Raw genomic sequence first — 26,739 nt, forward strand, 5'->3', positions numbered from 1 at the left:
AATGGATTAATACATCATTGGATTTAGGATCTCTTTGCCTATATCTGGCTGCTCTCAGATGAGGTAGAAGTAACCTGCTGACAGTTTTCCTTTAATTTGTCAGACTTGACAACAGTGTACAGTGTACCAGTGTACAAGTGTGAGATGTGTGTCAGCATCAGTATAATGCTGTACCTGTTGTAAAGAGATTTGATTCTTTGAAGTAATGTTCTTATTCGGTCACAAGATGTCGCTGTTCCCTAAGCGTTACTGAAAGACTGTAAAAACACAGGCAAAGATGCTTAACTGTCCAGGCCTCTAAACAAATGCACTATCAGGGTGCAGCGGAGCCAAGTAAAGATGGCAACTACACAGGTGCAGTAATACCGATGATGCAGACAGCTTACAATACGTAAGCTGGCATGTGGCCATAATATCAACTAATACCTTACATACACATATATTGTTATGTGTTTTTGTCCAATTTATTTTTTGGGGTGCAGCTGGGCCCAGATGGCTCTGTAAACTGTGGCCTCTATTCACACTGGATGCATTATAGTTATCACTGGGCAGCCCGCCATAGGGCATCATTAATAGGCTGTGAGCCAGATGCTCTGCGTTTTCTGTGTGAACATCGCTACATGCAGATTATTTTTTGTTTGCACTGGTGTGCCAAGCGGCCAATCTCTGACTGTAGGCTGGCTGCCTCATCGGTATTACTGCACCTGTGTAGTTGCCATCTTTACTTGGGTCCGCTTGCATTTGTTTAGAGGTCTGGACAGGTAAGCATCTTTGCCTGTGTTTTGGTGTTTTTCAATAAAAGTGGAGGATTTTTCCTCTTTTGGTTGTTTTTGTTGTTAGAGTAGGACTGGCAATTGTGAGGACCCTTGACGTGGGTTGCCAGCTTACGTATTGTGGCCATGATATCAACTAATACCTTACATACACATATATTGTTATGTGTTTTTGTGCACTTTATTTATTTTTCGAGGTGCAGCTGGGCCCAGATGGTTCTGTAAACTGTGGCCTCTGTTCACGCAGGATGCATTATAGTTGGCACTGGTCAGGCCGCCATAGGGCATCATTAATAGGCTGTGAGCCAGATGCTCTGCATTTTCTGTGTGAACATCGCCGCATACAGATTATTTCTTGTTTGCACTGGTGTGCCAAGCGGCCAATCTCTGATTGTACGCTGGCTGCCTCATCGGTATTACTGCACCTGTGTAGTTGCCATCTTTACTTGGGTCCACTGCGCTCTGATAGTGCATTTGATTAGAGGCCTGGACAGGTAAGCATCTTTGCCTGTGTTTTGGTGTTTTTTTTTTCAATAATAGTGGAGGATTTTTCTTCTTTTGGTTGTTTTTGTGGAGACACAATGAGAAATTAGGTGAAACACAGGAACAGGAAATGTGGCTATCCTAAGGGCAGTCTACAGTTATTGAGATCAGGGAGAGGACATGCTGGAGGGGAATCCAACAACATCCTCTCATGGAAACAACACTGAGACCAGTGCAGTTGCAAAGTGGAGCTGATGGTTTCCGTGACCAGAACCTGTCCAGATGTGAGAAGATTTCTGCCAGCCACACTGCTGACAGATGGAAAAGGCCAGGATCTAGCGTGAGAGGTGTTGGACACCGCTGAGGAGTTCAGTGACATTCATCAAAGGTACCATTCATCTGCCCTGCATCGGTCCATATACACCAATTGTTTTTCCCGAGCAGGCCAGGTTGAGTAAGAAATATCAAAAGATTGACCATCACTTCCAAACAGAAATCAGGTGTGTACAGACACTTGCTAAGAGTAGCCATCTCCATATCTAACAAACAAAATAAAGTAGCACTCTGTAGCAGTATAGCATGCAAACATGAAATTTGAATTGCATTACTGCACTAGAAGATATGAAAAATTAAGAATACTTAGAGCATAAATTGGCAAATTTGCATGTACCTGACAGTCGCAAAAAGGTGATTCTTGTTGATAGGACCTATCCTGTGGGGACTCCTCTCATGGGCTAATAGCGTACATTTATATGGGAAGGTAGGATCTTACTGTAATTAAAACTGTCAGATGCTGAGGGATGGAGTGCTCAGTCAGAGCCAGTTTATGTAGTCGGTAAGAAAACTTAGGCCCACTGCACCGCAGTGGGTAACCTTGCATGCACCTCACTACATTCACTCAAGGCTGAAATAGAGCCTGTAGTTAGATAGTGTGGCATAATGACTGCTTCAGGCCACGTTTGTTGCCAACATTAGCGTCCAGAATGTCCAGATTTGCTGCCACGTTTCCTGTGAGTTCCGCAATTAAGAAACTTAATCTACACCAAGGTGCCACAACCAACTTTAGGCCAAACATGAACTTCTTTTTGTTTCAGAAGAGAGTTTCTGAGCAAAATTATGGCACAGGATAATTGTTCAACTTCGATAGACTTTTGTTTACGGCTAACTATCTGTCGCAGTTTTGTAACTGTTACGGTATATACGGTAGTTGAGGTTGGACAAGTCATATGAGTTCATTGAAGTCACATCCAGATGGGGAAGGGATATTTGGTTTGGGAATAGAGGTCAAATGTCACAGCATGGGAGACCCTGAAGACAGAGTGCCGACACCACAGGATTGGCGCCTGCACAGGAGGTGAGTATAAGCTTTGTTATTTTATAAGGTTCAAGCAAGGGGTATGAGAAGAAGCTGTCCAAGTAGTGGACAACTTCTGTAAAAAAAAAAGCCATGTTGGAATATTTTGTTTTTTATTTTCCTGGAAAAAAAATGGGTGAGAGAATTTTACCAAGCGGGATGCCTCTCTGGCATCAAATTTGAGATCAGAATTTTTTTAACATTTGTTAGATATATAGAGTATTTTTCGGACTATAAGACGCACCGGACTATAAGACGCACCCAGGTTTTAGAGGTGGAAAATTGGGAATAATATATTTGAAGCAAAAAAGGTGGTAAAATATTTAATAACATAAACATACTATTATATGTGTTGTTATTATATATAATAGTATGTTATTATGTTGGAAGCTGCAGGTAGAAGATGGTGCTGCGGGACCAGTGTGTCTGTAAAGTACTGTATGAAGATGCTGGAGGGTGAGTATAAAAAGGGGGGCACAGGGCTTATATTTAAAGCACCACTCCAGCACTGAAAAATAGATCCCATTGGGAGAACTATAACTCCCAGCATGTCCTGCAGAACCTATGGCATGCTGGGAGTTATAGTTTACCACAGAAGTGGCAGAGTGCTTTACTGTGTGTTGTAGTGACTAACCTTTTAATTGTGGCAGCCAGCCACACTGTGGTGAGGTAAAATGCTGGAGCATCCCATCCCATGACACCACAGAGCGCTCCCTCTTGTTGCCTCTCCACAGCACAGGAGTTAGCTTGCAGATTGTAGTGTGGTGTCTGCAGGACCTGTGATGACATCAGAAGAGGGAGGGCTCTGTGCTGTCATGTGATGCTCCAGCCTGCCCTCTTCATGACATCACACAGGTCCTTGTGCTGGAGCACTCCGCATCCATCCAGCACAGCTCCGGCAGGCAGGTATGCAGCGATCCTGTCCCCTCTGGCCCCTGCTGCCTCCTCCACCAGACACACAGGTCTCCCCAGCTGCTGCAGGAATCCAGGGCTGGGGAAACCATGTGTGTCCCTGTGAAGGAGTATTCATTTGCTGCTCCTGGCTCACCACTCAGCTGACAGGTGGGTGGAGAAGCAGCTAATGAATATTCACTGCACTTTAATGATCGGGACCATGTGGTTTCCCCAGCAGATTCCTGAAGCCCACATGGACATTTTTCTGCCTCCTGCCTCCCAGGGAAATCCCACTCACTGCTGCCCCCTCCCCACGTTACATCCCTACTAGGGTTGAGCGACCTTTACTTTTATAGGATCGGGTCGGGTTTCACGAAACCCGACTTTTTCAAAAGTCGGGTCGAGTGAAATCGCCCGATCCTATAAAAAAAGTCGGGGTCGGGGTCGGCCGAAACTCGAAACCCAATGCAGTGCATTGGGTTTCCATGGTTCCCAGGGTCTGAAGGAGCGGAAACTCTCCTTCAGGCCCTGCGATCCATATTTTAGTGTAAAATAAAGAATTAAAATAAAAAATATCGCAATACTTACCCTCTGACGCGCCCTGGTACTAACCGGGAACCTTCCTTCCTTAGAATCAGCCTTCCAGGACCTTGCGGTGATGTCGCGGTGACGTCGCGGCTTGTGATTGGCCGCGCGGCCGCCCATGTGACCGCTCGCGCGACCAATCACAAGCCGCGACGTCACCGAAGGTCCTGGAAGGGCTGATTCTTAGGAAGGAAGGCTGTCGGAAAGAAGCAGGGCGCGTCCGAGGGTGAGTATATACCTAATAGGAATATTAGGCGGCCATGGGCGGCCGCGCGGCCAATCACAAGCCGCGATGTCAGCGCGACGTCACCGCAAGGTCCTGGATATATTAGGTATATACGCGCCCTGCTTCTTTCCGACAGCCTTCCTTCCTAAGAATCAGCCCTTCCAGGACCTTCGGTGACGTCGCGGCTTGTGATTGGTCGCGCGAGCGGTCACATGGGCGGCCGCGCGGCCAATCACAAGCCGCGACGTCACCGCGACATCACCGCAAGGTCCTGGAAGGCTGATTCTAAGGAAGGAAGGTTCCCGGTTAGTACCAGGGCGCGTCAGAGGGTAAGTATTGCGATATTTTTTATTTTAATTCTTTATTTTACACTTAAATCTGAATTCCGATACCAATTCCCGATATCTTAAACATATCGGGAATCGGTATCGGAATTCCGATTCTAGATTCAAAAGATCGCCGACTTCATGGCCGACCCCACACAGGGGTCGGGTCGGGTTTCATGAAACCCGACCTTGCCAAAAGTCGGCGACTTTTGAAAATTTTCGACCCGTTTCGCGCAACCCTAATCCCTACCATAAGACGCACCCACACTTTCCTCTCAAATTTGGAGGAAAAAAGTGCGTCTTATGGTCAGAAAAATGCGGTAGATTATATTTTTAGATTATATGTGTACCATGTATACTTGTTCATGCCAATTATCTTATGTTATATATTACCATAATAGAGCAATTTTCTGGTAAATTTCTATATGTCTCTATATTAGCCTTACTTACCTCCTACTATACATTTTGTGGGATTGTGCTGCATCTTGTGGTTTCTCACTTTTTTATAAACTTTCAATATGTTGTATCTTGTAATGCTATAATAAATCCATTTTCATTAGTGATGAGCGAGCGCTAAAATGCTCTGGTATTCGAGTCAAGCAAATCATAATGCTTGGGTGCTTGACCCAAGTAACAAGTATAATGGAGGTCAATGGGAAAATCGACCATTTTTCCGGTGGCCCCTACTGATAGTCTGAAGTGGGTCTAAAAATTGCTGAAAACTATGGAAATAGTGCTGAAATGGCATGGGAACAGCAAGTGGAAGACAAGGTTGGTGCTGAAAACAATGTTGTCAGAGTATTACGCCACTTTATAACATACAAAACCGGACTTAAAATGGATTTGACTGGAAAAAATGTTAAGAAACATTCTTTCCAGGATAATGATATGTATATAAGACAAAATAAATAAGAGAAACAAGCGTTGCTCCACACCTTGGGCAATATTCCCACCCAGTGTTTTTGCATGTTTGCATTGCTTTCAATGTTGAAGAAACATTCAAAAGGAAATGTAACTTTATAATTTTAATACCTTATCTGGCCATGTGGTGTGTGAGACATGGTCAGACACATTAAAAGTCACTTTTTTCTTTTCAGGTCATCACTATTTGTAAAGGACCATCAGGGGGCCTTTTGTACTGTTAGAGGACCAGAAGGTGTCTTGGGGACAGATAAGACCAAGATAGAGTTTTTTGGTAAAGCACATCATTCTACTGTTTACTGTAAATGGATTGAGGCCTACAAATAAAAGAACATAGTATGATGGAGGTTCAAAGATATTTTGGGGTTGTTTTACTTCCTCTGGTCCTGGGTGCCTTGACTGTGTTCGAAGCATCAAGAAATGTGAAGATTACCAAAGGATTTGGGTATGCAATGTAGAGTCTGTGGCCAGAAATCTGGGTTTGCATCATAGGTCATTGGTCTTCCAGCAGGACATTAACCCGAACATACTTCAAGAAGCACCCAGAAATAGATGGAAGCAAAGCACTGGAGAGTTCAGAAGTGGTAATTCCAGCTCCAGCGTAAAGTCCCCTACCACTGCCTCTTACATACAGATGCTAGAAACTTCAAATGGACACATCAAATAAACTCATTTTGCCTGCTTTGATTAATTTCTGAGTACAGAAAACCATAAAAAACATTAATTGGTCAACAAGTGCATGGAAAAAAAACAGCAGCAAGGCTTAGAATTTATAAGGTAATAATCCCTGACTAGATGCCTCTCATACGCTATTCCTACTGCCACACCTCACTGTGGTCAAAGTGCATATGAGATCGATATTATCATAACAGAATAGAATCTATTTGAATTAGTCTTGAAAAAAAGTGATTAGCTTAATTTAGCAGCATCAAGGACTGTTATTTCATCAACCTTGCTGGGGAATACAGTGGAGCGTTTCACATCTACTCAGCCTGATATGGAGGAGACCAGGATCTTCTGTACTTACTGCTCAAACTCTCCTGTCCAAGCTGTGAAATCCTGTATGCAGTGTGAGAACTCCCTATGTGACGACCACCTGACAGCCCACAGCAAGGCACTGTATCATATACTAATAGAACCCATAGGTTCTTTTGGTTTCAAAAATATTTCCCTCAACTAGAAGTTGGATCCACTGAAAAGCAGTTTTCCCTTTGCTAAGGAGTGGATCTCCTACACTGGTAAAGGGTATGTACTAAGTGCAAGGGATGCCAAAAATTAGAAGCTGGCACTCCCAATACCACTTTGAAGAGACGTAGTGGAGGGCCTCAGAAAACATTTTTTTCCCATTATTAAGGAGTGGGTTTTCTAGACTGGTAATGCCCATGCACTAAGTGTATGGGCTAAAAAACATTTACCCCTGGAGGGTATACATACACATAAAAGAATGTTAAAGGCAGTCCTCTAAAACTTGTCAATGGAGCATCATAAACACCCTTAAAAATGTATAGAGAGGGTAGCATGATCACCCTGTTGATATGGTGGTGGAGGAGGACGACACAAAAAAGGATGAAATCCTGAAGCGTATACCGTGTGGGTGGGAAGGAGTGCATGGGAATAGACCAGAAATAACCTCCACTAGATTTGAGTTTAGGTTCTCCTGCTGTCATCCGGTGATTTTTAAAAGTCTGGCCCAAGAGTGGGGTATAGGACAACAGAAAGGAGGTGGTGAGAAAAGTTGAACATGGGACAGTAAAAAGCAGCTACAGAAATGTATGTATGAAATGGCAGGAAGTTTTGCAAGCAGTTCATAAATGTGACTGAGGAAGAGGTCTTTAGGTTCTGCACTAGTCCAGCTAGAATTTGAAGACCATGACATAACTGATCAGCTGGGCGATTCTACAGGAAGCTTGGTGACTGAGCCCACAGCATTCTTGAATCACTTACACACTCTAATTACAGCATTTACAAATGCATTGTATGAGGTCACGCCAATTTAGTCATAATGTTGTTGGGAGTACACATATCGCACACTTGACTTATTATTTCTACACAACTGTGCAGTAGTGTTGAGCGATACCTTCCAATATTTGAAAGTATCGGTATCGGATTGTATCGGCCGATATCCTAAAAATATCGGATATCGCCGATACCGATATCCGATACCAATACAAGTCAATGGGACACAAATATCGGAATGTATCCTGTAATGGTTCCCAGGGTCTGAAGGAGAGGAAACTCTCCTTCAGGCCCTGGGATCCATATTCATGTGTAAAATAAAGAATAAAAAAAAAAAATATTGATATACTCACCCTCGGATGCGCCCTGGTTGTAACCGCTGCATCCGCCATGCTTCCCTTCCTAAGAATGAGCGCGTGAAGGACCTTCGATGACGTCGCAGCTTGTGATTGGTCGCGTGACCGCTCACATGACCAATCACAAGCCGCGACGTCATCGCAGGTCCTTCAGGCGCTCATTCTTAGGAAGGGAAGCATGGCGGTTGCAGCGGTTACAACCAGGGCGCGTCTGAGGGTGAGTATATCAATATTTTTTATTTTTATTCTTTATTTTACACATGATTCTTCTTCTCGATACCGATTCCCAATATCGCAAAAATATCGGAACTCGGTATCGGAATTCCGATACCGCAAATATCGGCCGATACCCGATACTTGCGGTATCGGAATGCTCAACACTACTGTGCAGCCATTAACAATAGGCAAACATTTTCCAATGATACACAGGAAAGTCGCTGTGATTTTTATGAATATTCTGCATTCTATCCAATCCACTACAAGGGACACAGAAAGCACTCTAATATCTCATTTAGTTAGCCATCCACTAAATTATACCTGTCAATAAGGCCGGCTTCACACATAATTTTACAATCTGTGGCTTTGATTCATCAAGACCGGCAATGTTCACGCTAATCTTGATGAGGGGTGTGTTGGAGTCAGATGCTTCTGATTTATTAAGAGGAGCACACCTCTTATTGAATCAAGAGTGTCTAAAAAGTGTTATACGCCACCATGCACAGAGCCTGGGGAGGGACTGGACTAAGGTTTCTGATATAAGGAAAGCCTCAGCTCATTATGAATTAGACAGCGCTTCATAAATCCCAATATGGGTGGATATGGGCAAAATGGGCATAAGAACACCAAAGGCAAATGGTACAAAAATTTAGCGCAGCGCTTTGTTAAGCCAAAATGTAGCTATTTTTCAATTTACAATTTATATCAGAATTCTAGCATACTTGCTTGGATAAGTTGGGGCCTATGTGCAGTTCACAATTCCAGGAGAGACTTCAGGGTTATTGACCTAAAAGCCTCATATATGCCTATAGGAATCTTAATTTGGGTCTTGAAACCAGTGATCTGTCTCAAAATTGCAAATTGTGTGCAAAATTGTGAGGCCAACCTTAATCTCCTACCTTATTTTCATAGCATTGTGTGATGGGTACTATGAGCACAGGAGATGCATATGGTGAACAATGTAATATAAAGGATTGTTCACAAGTCAAATATAATGGGATAAGGGATCTGCACATGCCACATCAAAAAGACCATTCTTACAATACTATACAAAGTGCAAGCTGTCACACAATATATATTTTTATTCATACTTTAAACATTTCATTACACATCATAAACAATATTTTATTTTATGCTATCATGAAATCTCTCATGTGCCTAATATTTGGTCTGTTTCTGTTACTATAAAATCTTAGGGGCTGATCCATTAAAGCGTTTTACATCAGTTTTCTGGTATAAAATCGTTTGCAAAATGTGAAGATGCGCAAAAAAATGTTGCAACCTTTGGCATTATGACACCAGTCTTAGCCAGCTCTGCCAAAATGAGCTGAGCTTGGTTATGACTAGGGTCTGTCTAACATTACCAGATGTGGTGGAAGCACACACCCCTTGGAAGTTGTGCTTGCTTCATTTAGGATACCGTCACACAGTGCCATTTCGATCGCTACGACGGTACGATTCGTGACGTTCCAGCGATATCGTTACGATATCGCTGTGTCTGACACGCAGCAGCGATCAGGGATCCTGCTGAGAATCGTACGTCGTAGCAGATCGTTTCGAACTTTCTTTCGTCGCTGGATCTCCTGCTGTCATCGCTAGATCGGTGTGTGTGACACCGATCTAGCGATCTAGCGATGCGATCTAGCGATGCGTTCGCTTGTAACCAGGGTAAACATCGGGTTACTAAGTGCAGGGCCGCGCTTAGTAACCCGATGTTTACCCTGGTTAAAAGCGTAAATGTAAAAAAAACAAACAGCACATACTTACATTCCGGTGTCCGTCAGGTCCCTTGCCGTCTGCTTCCCGCACTGTGACTGCCGGCCGTAAACTGAAAGCAGAGCACAGCGGTGACGTCACCGCTGTGCTGTGCTTTCACTTTACGGCCGGCAGTCAGTCAGTGCGGGAAGCAGACGGCAAGGGACCTGGCACTACGATTTACCTACGATCACGGCCAGGTCGTATCGCTGGTCGTGATCGTAGGTAAATCGTATAGTGTGACGGTACCTTTAGAGGCATGTTTCTCCCTAATGAATCAGCCTCCTCTAATTCAATCTAGTCCCTTCCTTAGGACCAAAGTGAACAATCCCAGTATTACTGGATCAGATCATTAGTCTTACATTTCTTCACATATTGGGCACAAAACACTGTGTGGACATGAAAACTAGTGTATATTATAACTTTTATCAGAAATCCCACAAACCAGGCATTTATTGCTCTTTTTAAGCTATGTACATTAGATTAAGTAAGATCTTGGAGATGTTGAAAGGATCTGCAATCAATAGAATGGGCAAAGTTGCTTACCGAATTGTGTTAGGATCAGGATGGAACATGTTCAATGCCAATCCCGTTGTACAAAGCTTCCACTGGTAGATTGGGCTCTGTAAGAAATATCAAGCAGATGCTTGTCTCCCTCTCACTTTTGGCATATATTGAAGGTGAGGAAATAGCAATTAAACCAAAATCTTGCTAACACATATAATATGTGTATGACCAGCTTTAGGGACAGAGGGTAAAGCCATGCAATCGTCAGTGATTCTTTTTTTCCCTTGTGGCTTATTGTGCACTTTGAGTCTTTACTGTATAGCACTGAGTCAGCTCATACACTTTATGGACAGAAGTGTTGGACACTATATCTTAATAAGGTTTTTAGTCCTACTGTCAAAGGTGTATAATATCCACCAGTCTGCCTTGCTTTACAAACATTTTACAAACATTTGTGAAAAGAATGGGTCTTTCTAAAGAGTTCACATACTTCAACCATGTTAGTATAATAGTATGCCACTATAGCAACAAGTCAGATCAAGAAAATTTTTTCCCTTCTAAATATTCCACGATCAACTGAAAATGCTATTAGTGAAAAGTAGAAAAGTTGGGGAACCACAACATTGGTGGCGACCATGTAAAGTTACAGAGCAGGGTTGCCGATTACTGAGGCACATAGGGCATGAAAGTCATCACTTTCCTGCTGACTCACAAAATCTGTATGTTAGAAGCTTTAACATCATGGATTTAAATGTCTGAGTAGCTGCATTAAAGTCTTAGGGTACCGTCACACTATACGATTTACCTACGATCACAACCAGCGATATGACCTGGCCGTGATCGTAGGTAAATCGTAGCGTGGTCGCTGGGGAGCTGTCACACAGACAGCTCTCCAGCGACCAACGATGCCGAGGTCCCTGGGTAACCAGGGTAAACATCGGGTAAATAAGCGCAGGACCGCGCTTAGTAACCCGATGTTTACCCTGGTTACAAGCGTAAAACTAAAAAAAAACAAACAGCACATACTTACATTCTGGTGTCCGTCAGGTCCCTTGCCGTCTGCTTCCCGCACTGTGACTGCCGGCCGTAAAGTGAAAGTGAAAGCACGTCACCGCTGTGCTCTGCTTTCACTTTACGGCCGGCAGTCACAGTGCGGGAAGCAGACGGCAAGGGACCTGACGGACACCAGAATGTAAGTATGTGCTGTTTGTTTTTTTTTAGTTTTACGCTTGTAACCAGGGTAAACATCGGGTTACAAAGCGCGGCCCTGCGCTTAGTTACCCGATGTTTACCCTGGTTACAAGCGAACGCATCGCTGGATCGCATCGCTAGATCGATAGATCGGTGTCACACACACCGATCTAGCGATGACAGCGGGAGATCCAGCGATGAAAGAAAGTTCCATACGATCTGCTACGACGTACGATTCTCAGCAGGATCCCTGATCGCTGCTGCGTGTCAGACACAGCGATATCGTAACGATATCGCTGGAGCGTCACGAATCGTACCGTCGTAGCGATCGAAATGGTATAGTGTGACGGTACCCTAACATCTCCAAGCACAATGACAAACATTGGATGAAGTGATATCAAGGACGCCACCACTGGATTCTAGAGCAGTGAAACTGTGCTGTGACAAATCACTGTTCGCTATCTGACACTATGGTAAACAAGTCTGGGTTTGGTAAATGCCAGGATAGAGTTCACCACCGACTATATTGTGCCAACTGTACAGGAGGTATATATGGTATTTTTTTTCCGCATTGGTCTTAGTTCCTGCTAAACAAAATCTTAGTGGTTCAGCATACCAAGATATTTTGTGCCATTATTTGCTTCGACTTCATGAGAACATTCTGAGGAAGGCCATTTTTTTCGAGCACGATTGTGCCCCAGTGCCCAAAGCAAGGTCCATAAAGGAATAGTTTTGGGAGGTTGATGTGGAAGAACTTTACTGACCTGCACAGAGCCTTGACCTGAACCCTATCTCACACCTTTGGGATAAATTAGATAGCAATTGTGAGCCAGGCCCTTTGGCCAACTACAGTGTCTGATCTCACAAATGAGGATGAATGGGCAAAAATCTCAGCCACACTTGGAAGCTTTTTTTAGCGCTAGAGGATGGACCAACTCCATATTAATGCCTATGCATTTGGAATGGGATGTCATGAAAGCTCCTGTAGGTGTCCCAATACATATTTTTCATACAGTTATATAAATTCCAACTGGCATACACCAGCTTTAGGCTACACACCTACATTAATGTCACTATAAATTATTTTCATAGAGAGCTTTACGGTTCCTTTCATGGTCTCTATAATCACATTGCTTAGTAAGTGTGCCTAAGTCTTCTCTTTTTTACTATACATATGCACCAGCCTTACAGGGAGCACTGGTATTTTTACACTACGTATAGATTTATGCAGAGTGTAAGTAAATATTATTAAAAAAAATGTAGTGCAGAGTTCAATACATAATAAAGTTAGGTAGGAGACAAAAAGGAACTGACAGTGATGAATTCTAGATCCAAAGAGAAGATTGTCTTTTAACTGTGACTTTTCTGATGAAGGTAGTACGTATTTTTCACCATCACTAATTATCTCGGTGGTTGTCATAGTACTTGATGCACTTAAGTTGCTTTCTGTAGAAATGGCATTGATAAAGAAGATTGCTGTTGTGGGTAATGTGGCACCCTGTGTTGAAGTCTGTGATGTTGGAATACATGTAGAAGAGACACTTGTAGTTGTCTTCTGTGTAGTAAATAAACTAGTTAGTTCCCTTGGAGTGCTTGCAAATGTAGATGGTGTAGACAATGTTGTGGCTGCTTCAGTGTGTGTAGTATAGACAGTTGATGTAGTTTGATGATTGCTTGTTGTTTCCATGATTGTAGTTGGCAGAGATGTTGTCGCTTGAATTGTTGATAGTTTCATTGTTGTAGTTTGGGTGGTTGTAAGTTTTGAGGTTGCCATGAGTGTTGTAGCTTGTGGTGTTGTTAGTTCTCTCGTAGTAGTTTGTATTAGGGTTGTTTTTTGAGGTGCTGTAGATTTTAAAGTTGTTGTAGGTTGTGGGGTTGTCTGTTCTGTGGTTGCCATAGTTGTTGTCATCTGTGATGTTGTGACTTTTTTGGTTGTTGTTGTGATAAAAGTTGTTTCTTGAGGTGTTAAAATGCTCAAAGTTGTAAAACCTGTTGTAAGCTCTGTTGTTGTAATGGTGGTGGTTGGGATAACAGTAGTTTTTCGAGTAGTAGTTGGCAGAAGAGTGGTGTAAAGAATTGTTGTTTTAAGTGTTGTAGGCAATACAGTTGTTTGAGGCCTTACAGTAGTGACCTGCAGAGTTGTGAGAATAGTTGTTGGCTGAGTTGTGATAATGGGTGCTTTAGTGGTGGCTAGAGATGTCCTAGGAGTTGTTAAACAAATGAGTTCATCAAACTTTAGAGAGATGATTACACTTCCTTTGAAGTTATCTGGTGATTCACACAATATGTCCTTAATGTCTTTCACTTTTTGTTTGTTATCATTAATCCAGTTGTGAAAATCTTTAAGGTTACAGTCACAATTCCAAGAATTATTCCTTAAATATATAGTAGTAAGTTTAAGCACTGAATCAATTGGTTTAGGCATGATGGTGAACTTGTTGTTATTCAATCTTAAAGTCTTTAACACTGGTAGGGATGAGAACACATCATCTTGTAAGCTGCTGAGATAATTATGTTCCATATTGAGTTCTGTTAACCTCCCGAGATCTAAGAATATTTCCTTGTTTAGCATAGTGATTTGGTTTGAGGAAAGCACTAACTTTTTCAAAGACCTAAAGTTATTGAATGCAGTAGCTGGAATATCAGTTAATTCATTCTGGCTCAGATCAAGTTCTATAACATTTATACCATCAGTTATCTCATCTGGAAGCATTTTCAGTTTATTTGCATTCATTTTGAGTTGCTTTATTTTATTTAACCCAAATAACATTTTATTTGGAAGCTCCTCTAATAGATTTCCATCCAAAAGCAATTTTTCAAGATTTGCTAAATTAGATAAAAAATTTGGGGGCCACAGTTTTATTCTGTTGTTATACATATTAAATTCCGTTAGATTTTTATTATTGTCCACCAATCCTTGAGGAAGTTCTGTGAGCTCATTTTCATAGAGACGAAGGACTTTTAGGTTAAGTAATTTACTGAATATGTCCACAGGTAACTGAGTCAGTTTATTTTTTGCTAGATGCAATATTTTGAGTTTACCAAGTGCATCAAAAATGCCTGGGGGAAAAGAAGATAATTTATTGAGATTTAAGTAGAGTTCTTCCAAATTGTGCAGGTCATCAAAAATTCCTTGGCCCAAAGAACTAATGTTGTTGTATTTAAGAACCAGCTTCCTCAGATTGGTAAGATTGCTGAAGATTCCAGTCTTTATTGCATGCAAATCTGCATTTGCAGATAACTCCAATTCAGAAAGGTTTTGTAAGTTATAAAAGGCACCAACTTCTATTTCGCTAATTTTATTATTCATGAAGTATATTTTTTCCAAGTGACCCATGTATTTGAATGCATCTTTTCTGATAGTCGAAATTCCTGTTTGCACTAAGAAGATTTCCGTTGTTTTTGGGCTTATGGATTTAGGTACGTCGGTGATGGTTTCCTTCATGAAGACTTCCTGGTAATCTTTGGGGCAGTCATACACAACTTGACAGTTTGTAGTTGAAGAAAATGTCACATTAATTGCTCCAAGTAATGCCAGAAGGTGTAAAATCAAATGCATTTTATGTCTGTAAAAGAAAATAAAAATAGAGTGTTAGGTCTTAGGTCTGCTTTACATATAGAGTTGCCAACCATTCACGCATTTCTGGACGGTCTGTAAAACTTATAGATTTTCTTCATTTAAAAAAATTGCAATGTTAATGATTTTTTTTAAAGGTTGGAAAAATTGATCATCATTTTACAGATTTCTATAATTACTGCAAATGTAGGAAGGAATACTAATTTTATTCTTAATAGTTTATTTTTGTTTTCCATAGTATTCATAAATAATGTTCAGTGATTTTTTCCAGAATACACAAAAATTTAGGTTGGCATCCCTTTTGAACAACTCATACATTTTACACAGTTGAATCATAAATCTCCACCAAAATCTAAGATAAAGTCCACATTTTGCTGCATTTTGGGGGGTGGATGTAACTCATGACATTTCGGAGTGTACAGGGCATTCGGTGGATTTCTTGCTGTGCACTATGTGAATTGGTTTTGTTAACTACATAATTTATAAATTGCTTTATAGCTCTGCCATCATGAACCTGTAGGTTCATGCGAGCATGTAAAAAATCGTTCAGAGTTTCATCTAGAACACTTGGACAATTTTTTCTCATTTGTCATCTGTGTGCAGTCTGTATGCAAGTGGATTATTACAGCAGCAGCTATGAATCACTTATAGTTTCCTATGTTACAGAAATGCAATGAATTAGTAAAAATCATATGTTATACTGTGGCTCCGTATGGAATCTGATTTTTTTTGAGCATCCATAGACTTGAATAGGCACATCTCATCTGATTTACGGACGAAACTAGTGCATGCTGCAATTTTTTCACACTCAAATTCAGTCATTTATACTGCGTCATTGAATAAGGCCTCTTTCACACTTCCGTCTTTCTTTTTCCATCACAATGCGTCATTTTGTGAAAAAAACGTATCCAGCAAATGTTTCTGCTGGATCCATTTTTTTCTCATAGACTTGTATTAGCAACGGATTGTGACGGATGGCCTTCCGTTTCATCCGTTGTAAAATTGACAGCAGAGACAGCGCACAGAGGAATTTTTTTTCTGTATGTCGGACAATCGCTCAGTGACAGATCCTGCGCTGTCCGTAGTTGGCTATAATGGAAGTCTATGGACGCAGGATCCGTCGCTGACTGTCAAAGGCTGGTTTCACACTTGCGTTTTTGTCTGCAGCGTTTTTAATGCATTTAAAACGCATGCAAAAACGCATGTAAATGCATGTCAACGCTGCGTTTTTTTGATGCATGCGTTAAACGCATGCGGCAAAAAAACGCAGCGTTTACATGTGTTTGCATGAGTTTTTGCATGCGTTTGTGTTTTTTTTTTAACATTTCACAAAAAAATTCAAGGAGCCAAAAATAGATAACCTGACACCACCAATGGGAATTGAGAGGGCGTATATGATGGGCTCTCTATATATTGACCCTAGGGGTACAGAAATGTTAACAGCTTGCTACTGTTTCCTGTGTTATGATGGATCTTTCCATGGAGAGCTTTTATTTCAACCTGGATTTCAGCTTCAAGATTTTTCTGGCCTGTGCTTTTGCTTGGGAGCAAGACCGAAACCGCCAAAGATGGAGAAGGAGACAACGTAGGCGTTTTTGGAGGCACCCCATCATTGAAGTGCGTAAGAGCCGTGGAGCCTATCACACGCTCTATGCCGAGCTGAATGCCAACCCGGAGAAATTCCAGGATTACACGAGAATGTCACAAGAATCGTTCCGGGATTTGCTGTCTCGTGTCCAAGGAGCCATACGGCGACAGGACACACAGCTCCATAGAGCGATTCCACCCGAGGAACGTCTGCTAGTGACATTAAGGTACGTTCAAAATCTAAACCAATGACAGTCCAAATTTTGGTTATTATGACATGTATTTTATGTGTTTTTTTCTTTTTGTTATTTTTAAACACAGCATAAAAAGAGTAGATTTTAATGTTGTTGTTTTTACGTGTGTTTTTCTTCTAGATTTCTTGCCACAGGGGAGAGTTTATCTTCCCTCCACTTCCAATACCGCCTTGGAATATCAAACCTGTCCGGAATAGTTGTGGACACCTGTCGTGCGTTATGGAATGTACTCCGTGAGGAGTTTATACCAGTACCCACCGTTGACATGTGGCGTGAAATTTCCGATAAATTTTTGAATGTGTGTGATTTCCCCAACTGTTTAGGGGCGGTGGATGGAAAGCACATCCGCATTATCAAACCTGCCAGAACCGTATCGGAGTTTTTCAACTACAAAAAATATTTTTCTGTAGTGCTCATGGCAATAGCGGATGTGGAGTGTCGCTTCATCGCCGTGGACATTGGAGCTTTTGGCTGTGGCAATGATTCCCAGACTTTCAAGAGCTCGGATATGGGCCGTCGGGTGTATGGCAACAATTTTAATTTTCCCCCTCCACAGCCTCTCCCCAACACTCAAGGCCCACCGCTGCCATTTGTTATGGTTGGGGATGAGGCCTTCCAGATGTGTGAAAATCTACTGAAGCCATATTCTAGTCGGGACTTGGACCACACTAGAAGGATCTTCAACTACAGACTGACCAGGGCCCGAAGAACAGTAGATTGCACCTTTGGCATTCTGGTGTTGTGATAGGCAATTCAGTATCACAATGGACATAGCGGTCAGAGCACATACAGTGATCTGACAATAACCCAAAATAATAGAACGAGCTCTGAGACGTGGGAACTCTGCAGACCGCAATCCCTAATCCTCTCCAAACAACACTAGAGGCAGCCGTGGATTGCGCCTAACTCTGCCTATGCAACTCGGCACAGCCTGAGAAACTAACTAGCCTGAAGATAGAAAATAAGCCTACCTTGCCTCAGAGAAATACCCCAAAGGAAAAGGCAGCCCCCCACATATAATGACTGTGAGTTAAGATGAAAAGACAAACGTAGGGATGAAATAGATTCAGCAAAGTGAGGCCCGACTTTCTTAACAGAGCGAGGATAGGAAAGATAACTTTGCGGTCTACACAAAACCCTAAATAAAACCACGCAAAGGGGGCAAAAAGACCCTCCGTACCGAACTAACGGCACGGAGGTACACCCTTTGCGTCCCAGAGCTTCCAGCAAAACAATTAGACAAGCTGGACAGAAAAAATAGCAAACAAATAGCAAAGAAGAACTTAGCTATGCAGAGCAGCAGGCCACAGGAATGATCCAGGGAAAAACAAGTCCAACACTGGAACATTGACAGGAAGCATGGATCAAAGCATTAGGTGGAGTTAAGTAGAGAAGCACCTAAAGACCTCACCAGATCACCTGAGGGAGGAAACTCAGAAGCCGCAGTACCACTTTCCTCCACAAACGGAAGCTCCCAGAGAGAATCAGCCGAAGTACCACGTGTGACCACAGGAGGGAGCTCTGCCACAGAATTCACAACAGTACCCCCCCCTTGAGGAGGGGTCACCGAACCCTCACCAGAGCCCCCAGGCCGACCAGGATGAGCCACATGAAAGGCACGAACAAGATCGGGAGCATGGACATCAGAGGCAAAAACCCAGGAATTATCTTCCTGAGCATAACCCTTCCATTTAACCAGATACTGGAGTTTCCGTCTAGAAACACGAGAATCCAAAATCTTCTCCACAATATACTCCAATTCCCCCTCCACCAAAACCGGGGCAGGAGAGTCAACAGATGGAACCATAGGTGCCACGTATCTCCGCAACAATGACCTATGGAATACGTTATGTATGGAAAAAGAATCTGGGAGGGTCAGACGAAAAGACACAGGATTAAGAACCTCAGAAATCCTATACGGACCAATGAAACGAGGTTTAAACTTAGGAGAGGAAACCTTCATAGGAATATGACGAGAAGATAACCAAACCAGATCCCCAACACGAAGTCGGGGACCCACACGGCGTCTGCGATTAGCGAAATGTTGAGCCTTCTCCTGGGACAAGGTCAAATTGTCCACTACATGAGTCCAAATCTGCTGCAACCTGTCCACCACAGTATCCACACCAGGACAGTCCGAAGACTCAACCTGTCCTGAAGAGAAACGAGGATGGAACCCAGAATTGCAGAAAAATGGCGAAACCAAGGTAGCCGAGCTGGCCCGATTATTAAGGGCGAACTCAGCCAAAGGCAAAAAGGATACCCAGTCATCCTGATCGGCAGAAACAAAGCATCTCAGATTGGTTTCCAAGGTCTGATTAGTTCGTTCGGTCTGGCCATTAGTCTGAGGATGGAAAGCCGAGGAAAAAGACAAGTCAATGCCCATCCTACCACAAAAGGCTCGCCAAAACCTCGAAACAAACTGGGAACCTCTGTCAGAAACGATATTCTCTGGAATGCCATGCAAACGAACCACATGCTGGAAGAACAATGGCACCAAATCAGAGGAGGAAGGCAATTTAGACAAGGGTACCAGATGGACCATCTTAGAAAAGCGATCACAGACCACCCAAATGACTGACATCTTTTGAGAAACGGGAAGATCTGAAATAAAATCCATAGAGATATGTGTCCAAGGCCTCTTCGGGACCGGCAAGGGCAAAATCAACACACTGGCACGAGAACAGCAGGGCTTAGCCCGAGCACAAATCCCACAGGACTGCACAAAAGTACGCACATCCCGCGACAGAGATGGCCACCAAAAGGATCTAGCCACTAACTCTCTGGTACCAAAGATTCCAGGATGACCAGTGTTGTGAATTCTGTGGCTGAGTTCACTTCTGTGGTCACAAGTGGTATTGCAGTCTCTGGGCTTCCTCCCTCAGGTGTTTTGGTGAGCTCGTTGGCTGCCTTGCTATTTAGCTCCACCTGAGGCTGTCTTCCTTGCTCCTTGTCAATGTTCCAGTGTTGGATCTGAGCTACTGCATCTTTCCTTGGGCCTGCTGCTCTGCTAGATAAGTGCTTCTAGTTTGTTTTCTGTTTTTTTCTGTCCAGCTTGCTATTAACTTTTGCTGGAAGCTCTGAGAAGCAAAGGGGTGCACCGCCGTGCTGTTAGTTCGGCACGGTGGGTCTTTTTGCCCCTTTGCGTGGTTTTCGTTTTAGGGTTTTTTGTAGACTGCATAGTTCTCTTTGCTATCCTCGCTCTGTCTAGAATATCGGGCCTCACTTTGCTGAATCTATTTCATTCCTACGTTTGTCTTTTCATCTTGCTAACAGTCATTATATGTGGGGGGCTGCCTATTCCTTTGGGGTATTTCTCTGAGGTAAGTCAGGCTTGTATTTCTATCTTCAGGCTAGTCAGCTCCTCAGGCAGTGCCGAGTTGCATAGGTAGTGATAGGCGCAATCCACTGCTGCTTATAGTTGTGTGAGGATAGATCAGGTACTGCAGTCTACAGAGATTCCACGTCTCAGAGCTCGTCCTATTGTTTTTGGTTATTGCCAGATCTCTGTATGTGCGCTGATTACTGCACGCTGTGTTGCCTGATTGCCAGCCATAACAGTACAAGGAGCCACACCAATGATTCCCAATAGAGGGAAAAAAGAAATCCTGACATCATTTTTTTTTCTTAGCTCTGTCTTCAGTCTTTTTTTTCCCCTAGACATTGGAGTGCTTCAGGACACAGCTGTGGACATGGATATTCAGGCTCTGTGCTCCTCAATGGATAATCTCGTTGTAAATGTACAAAAGATTCAAGATACTATTGATCAGAAATCGATGCTAGAACCAAGAATTCCGATTCCTGATTTGTTTTTTGGTGACAGAACTAAGTTCCTGAGCTTCAGAAATAATTGTAAGCTATTTTTGGCCTTGAAACCTCATTCTTCTGGTAATCCTATTCAACAGGTTTTGATTATTATTTCTTTTTTGCGCGGCGACCCACAGGACTGGGCATTTTCTCTTGCACCAGGAGATTCTGCATTGAGTAATGTTGATGCATTTTTCCAGGCGCTGGGATTGCTTTACGATGAGCCTAATTCAGTGGATCAGGCTGAGAAAAATCTGCTGGCTTTATGCCAGGGTCAGGATGATGTAGAAGTATATTGTCAGAAATTTAGGAAGTGGTCAGTACTCACTCTGTGGAATGAATCTGCACTAGCGGCTTTGTTCAGGAAGGGTCTCTCTGAAGCTCTTAAGGATGTAATGGTGGGATTTCCTATGCCTGCTGGTTTGAATGAGTCTATGTCCTTGGCCATTCAGATCGGTCGTCGCTTGCGCGAGCGTAAATCTGTGCACCATCTGGCGGTATTGTCTGAGAGTAAACCTGAGCCTATGCAGTGCGACAGGACTATGACTAAAGTAGAACGGCAAGAACACAGACGTCTGAACAGACTGTGTTTCTATTGTGGTGATTCTACTCATGCTATTTCTAATTGTCCTAAACGCACTAGGCGGTTCGATAGCTCTGCCGTTATTGGTACTGTACAGTCCAAATTCCTTTTGTCCATTACCTTAATGTGCTCTTTGTCATCGTATTCTGTCATGGCGTTTGTGGATTCAGGCGCTGCCCTGAATCTGATGGATTTGGATTATGCTAAACGTTGTGGATTTTTCTTGGAGCCTTTGCGGTGTCCTATTCCGTTGAGAGGAATTGATGCTACACCTTTGGCCAAGAATAAGCCTCAGTACTGGGCCCAGCTGACCATGTGCATGGCTCCTGCACATCAGGAAGTAATTCGCTTTCTGGTACTGCATAATTTGCATGATGTGGTCGTGTTGGGGTTGCCATGGCTACAAACCCATAATCCAGTATTGGATTGGAACTCTATGTCGGTAACCAGCTGGGGTTGTCAGGGAGTACATGGTGATGTTCCATTTTTGTCTATTTCGTCATCCATTCCTTCTGACATCCCAGAGTTCTTGTCGGACTTTCAGGATGTATTTGAAGAGTCCAAGTCTGATGCCCTACCTCCGCATAGGAATTGTGATTGTGCTATCGATTTGATTCCTGGTGGTAAATTCCCTAAGGGTCGTTTATTTAATTTGTCCGTACCTGAACACACCGCTATGCGCAGTTATGTGAAGGAGTCCCTGGAGAAGGGACATATTCGCCCATCGTCGTCACCATTGGGAGCAGGGTTCTTTTTTGTAGCCAAGAAGGATGGTTCGCTAAGACCGTGTATTGATTACCGCCTTCTTAATAAGATCACTGTTAAGTTTCAGTATCCCTTGCCATTGATTTCTGACTTGTTTGCTCGGATTAAGGGGGCTAGTTGGTTTACTAAGATTGATCTTCGTGGTGCGTATAATCTGGTGAGAATCAGGCAGGGAGATGAATGGAAAACGGCATTTAATACGCCCGAGGGTCATTTTGAGTATCTGGTGATGCCGTTCGGACTTGCCAATGCTCCATCTGTTTTTCAGTCTTTTATGCATGACATTTTCCGTGAGTATCTGGATAAATTCTTGATTGTTTACTTGGATGACATTTTGATCTTCTCAGATGATTGGGAGTCTCATGTGAAGCAAGTCAGAATGGTTTTCCAGGTACTGCGTGCTAATTCCTTGTTCGTGAAGGGATCAAAGTGTCTCTTCGGTGTGCAGAAAGTTTCATTTTTGGGGTTCATCTTTTCCCCTTCTACTATCGAGATGGATCCGGTTAAGGTTCAGGCCATCCAGGATTGGACTCAGCCGACATCTCTAAAAAGTCTGCAGAAATTCCTGGGCTTTGCTAATTTTTATCGTCGCTTCATCTGTAATTTTTCTAGCATTGCCAGACCATTGACCGATTTGACCAAGAAGGGTGCTGATTTGGTTAATTGGTCTTCTGCTGCCGTGGAAGCTTTTCAGGAGTTGAAGCGTCGTTTTTGCTGTGCCCCTGTGTTGTGTCAACCAGATGTTTCTCTTCCGTTCCAGGTCGAGGTTGATGCTTCTGAGATTGGTGCAGGGGCGGTTTTGTCACAGAGAGGTTCTGGTTGCTCAGTGTTCAAACCATGTGCTTTCTTTTCCAGGAAATTTTCTGCTGCTGAGCGTAATTATGATGTGGGCAACCGAGAGTTGCTGGCCATGAAGTGGGCATTCGAGGAGTGGCGTCATTGGCTTGAGGGTGCTAAGCATCGCGTGGTGGTTTTGACTGATCATAAGAACCTTACTTATCTTGAGTCTGCCAAGCGCTTGAATCCTAGACAGGCCCGTTGGTCGTTATTTTTTGCTCGTTTTGATTTTGTGATTTCATACCTTCCGGGCTCTAAAAATGTGAAGGCGGATGCTCTGTCTAGGAGTTTTGTGCCCGACTCTCCGGGGTTATCTGAGCCGGCGAGTATCCTCAAGGAAGGAGTCATTGTGTCTGCCATCTCCCCTGATTTGCGGAGAGTGTTGCAGAAATTTCAGGCTAATAAACCTGATCGTTGTCCGGCCGAGAAACTGTTCGTCCCTGATAGGTGGACTAGTAAAGTTATCTCTGAACTTCATTGTTCGGTGCTGGCCGGTCATCCAGGAATCTTTGGTACCAGGGAGTTGGTTGCTAGATCCTTCTGGTGGCCGTCTCTGTCACGGGATGTGCGTGCTTTTGTGCAGTCCTGTGGAATTTGTGCTAGGGCTAAGCCCTGCTGTTCACGTGCCAGTGGGTTGCTTTTGCCCTTGCCGGTCCCGAAGAGGCCTTGGACACATATTTCGATGGATTTCATTTCTGACCTTCCCGTTTCTCAAAAAATGTCGGTCATTTGGGTGGTCTGTGATCGCTTTTCTAAAATGGTCCATCTGGTGCCCTTGGTTAAATTGCCTTCCTCCTCTGATTTGGTGCCTTTGTTCTCCCAGCATGTGGTTCGTTTACATGGCATTCCTGAGAATATTGTTTCTGACAGAGGTTCCCAGTTTGTCTCGAGGTTCTGGCGAGCCTTTTGTGGTAGGATGGGCATTGACCTATCTTTCTCCTCGGCCTTCCATCCTCAGACTAATGGCCAGACCGAATGAACCAATCAGACCTTGGAAACATATCTGAGATGTTTTGTTTCCGCTGACCAGGATGATTGGGTGTCATTTTTGCCGTTGGCTGAGTTCGCCCTTAATAATCGGGCCAGCTCGGCTACCTTGGTCTCTCCATTTTTCTGCAATTCTGGGTTCCATCCTCGTTTCTCTTCAGGACAGGTTGAGTCTTCGGACTGTCCTGGTGTGGATTCTGTGGTGGACAGGTTGCAGCAGATCTGGACTCAGGTAGTGGACAATTTGACCTTGTCCCAGGAGAAGGCTCAGCTTTTCGCTAATCGCAGACGCCGTGTGGGACCCCGACTTCGTGTTGGGGATCTGGTTTGGTTATCTTCTCGTCATATTCCTATGAAGGTTTCCTCTCCTAAATTTAAACCTCGTTTTATTGGTCCGTATAGGATTTCTGAGATTCTCAATCCGGTGTCTTTTCGTCTGACCCTCCCAGACTCCTTTTCCATACATAATGTATTCCATAGGTCGTTGTTGAGGAGATACGTGGCACCTATGGTTCCATCTGTGGAGCCTCCTGCCCCTGTTTTGGTGGAGGGGGAATTGGAGTATATTGTGGAGAAGATTTTGGATTCTCGTGTCTCTAGACGGAAACTCCAGTATCTGGTCAAATGGAAGGGTTATGCTCAGGAAGATAATTCCTGGGTTTTTGCCTCTGATGTCCATGCCCCAGATCTTGTTCGTGCCTTTCATGTGGCTCATCCTGGTCGGCCTGGGGGTTCTGGTGAGGGTTCGGTGACCCCTCCTCAAGGGGGGGGTACTGTTGTGAATTCTGTGGCTGAGTTCACTTCTGTGGTCACAAGTGGTATTGCAGTCTCTGGGCTTCCTCCCTCAGGTGTTTTGGTGAGCTCGTTGGCTGCCTTGCTATTTAGCTCCACCTGAGGCTGTCTTCCTTGCTCCTTGTCAATGTTCCAGTGTTGGATCTGAGCTACTGCATCTTTCCTTGGGCCTGCTGCTCTGCTAGATAAGTGCTTCTAGTTTGTTTTCTGTTTTTTTCTGTCCAGCTTGCTATTAACTTTTGCTGGAAGCTCTGAGAAGCAAAGGGGTGCACCGCCGGGCTGTTAGTTCGGCACGGTGGGTCTTTTTGCCCCTTTGCGTGGTTTTCGTTTTAGGGTTTTTTGTAGACTGCATAGTTCTCTTTGCTATCCTCGCTCTGTCTAGAATATCGGGCCTCACTTTGCTGAATCTATTTCATTCCTACGTTTGTCTTTTCATCTTGCTAACAGTCATTATATGTGGGGGGCTGCCTATTCCTTTGGGGTATTTCTCTGAGGTAAGTCAGGCTTGTATTTCTATCTTCAGGCTAGTCAGCTCCTCAGGCAGTGCCGAGTTGCATAGGTAGTGATAGGCGCAATCCACTGCTGCTTATAGTTGTGTGAGGATAGATCAGGTACTGCAGTCTACAGAGATTCCACGTCTCAGAGCTCGTCCTATTGTTTTTGGTTATTGCCAGATCTCTGTATGTGCGCTGATTACTGCACGCTGTGTTGCCTGATTGCCAGCCATAACAGACCAGCCAACACCGAACAATGAACCTCAGAGATAACTTTATTCGTCCACCTATCAGGGACAAACAGTTTCTCCGCTGGACAACGATCAGGTTTATTAGCCTGAAATTGTTGCAGCACCCGCCGCAAATCAGGGGAGATGGCAGACACAATTACTCCTTCCTTGAGGATACCCGCCGGCTCAGATAAACCCGGAGAGTCGGGCACAAAACTCCTAGACAGAGCATCTGCCTTCACATTTTTAGAGCCCGGAAGGTACAAAATCACAAAGTCAAAACGGGCAAAAAACAGCGACCAACGAGCCTGTCTAGGATTCAAACACTTAGCAGACTCGAGATGAGTCAAGTTCTTATGATCAATCAATACCACCACGCGATGCTTAGCTCCTTCAAGCCAATGACGCCACTCCTCGAATGCCCACTTCATGGCCAGCAACTCTCGGTTGCCCACATCATAATTTCGCTCAGCAGGCGAAAACTTCCTGGAAAAAAAAGCGCATGGTTTCATCACTGAGCAATCAGAACCTCTCTGCGACAAAACAGCCCCTGCTCCAATCTCAGAAGCATCAACCTCGACCTGGAACAGAAGAGAAACATCTGGTTGACACAACACAGGGGCAGAAGAAAAACGATGCTTCAACTCTTGAAAAGCTTCCACAGCAGCAGAAGACCAATTGACCAAATCAGCACCCTTCTTGGTCAAATCGGTCAATGGTTTGGCAATACTAGAAAAATTGCAGATGAAGCGACGATAAAAATTAGCAAAGCCCAGGAACTTTTGCAGACTTTTCAGAGATGTCGGCTGAGTCCAATCATGGATGGCTTGGACCTTAACAGGATCCATCTCGATAGTAGAAGGGGAAAAGATGAACCCCAAAAATGAAACCTTCTGCACACCAAAGAGACACTTTGATCCCTTCACAAACAAAGAATTAGCACGCAGGACCTGAAAAACCGTTCTGACCTGCTTCACATGAGACTCCCAATCATCCGAGAAGATCAAAATGTCATCCAAGTACACAATCAGGAATTTATCCAGGTACTCTCGGAAGATGTCATGCATAAAGGACTGAAACACTGATGGAGCATTGGCAAGTCCGAATGGCATCACTAGATACTCAAAATGACCCTCGGGCGTATTAAATGCAGTTTTCCATTCATCGCCTCGCCTGATTCGCACCAGATTATACGCACCACGAAGATCTATCTTGGTGAACCAACTAGCCCCCTTAATCCGAGCAAACAAATCAGATAACAATGGCAAGGGGTACTGAAATTT

The 26,739-nt window shown here is 43.6% G+C and overlaps 1 protein-coding gene across 1 annotated transcript in view; it reads right to left on the minus strand.

The window, feature by feature from the left end:
- Nucleotides 1-12,109: 12,109 nt before the first annotated feature.
- LOC138638133 (carboxypeptidase N subunit 2-like) overlaps nucleotides 12,110-26,739 on the minus strand; it is a 28,920-nt gene continuing 14,290 nt past the window's right edge. The window contains exon 2 of the mRNA XM_069727173.1: nucleotides 12,110-15,109. Within this exon, the coding sequence (XP_069583274.1) occupies nucleotides 12,691-15,102 (2,412 nt within the window). The 5' untranslated portion in view covers nucleotides 15,103-15,109 and the 3' untranslated portion in view covers nucleotides 12,110-12,690. The remainder of the gene's footprint in view (nucleotides 15,110-26,739) is intronic.

Source organism: Ranitomeya imitator, chromosome 5 (genome assembly GCF_032444005.1).
Source record: "Ranitomeya imitator isolate aRanImi1 chromosome 5, aRanImi1.pri, whole genome shotgun sequence".
NCBI classification, from domain to species: Eukaryota; Metazoa; Chordata; class Amphibia; order Anura; family Dendrobatidae; genus Ranitomeya; species Ranitomeya imitator.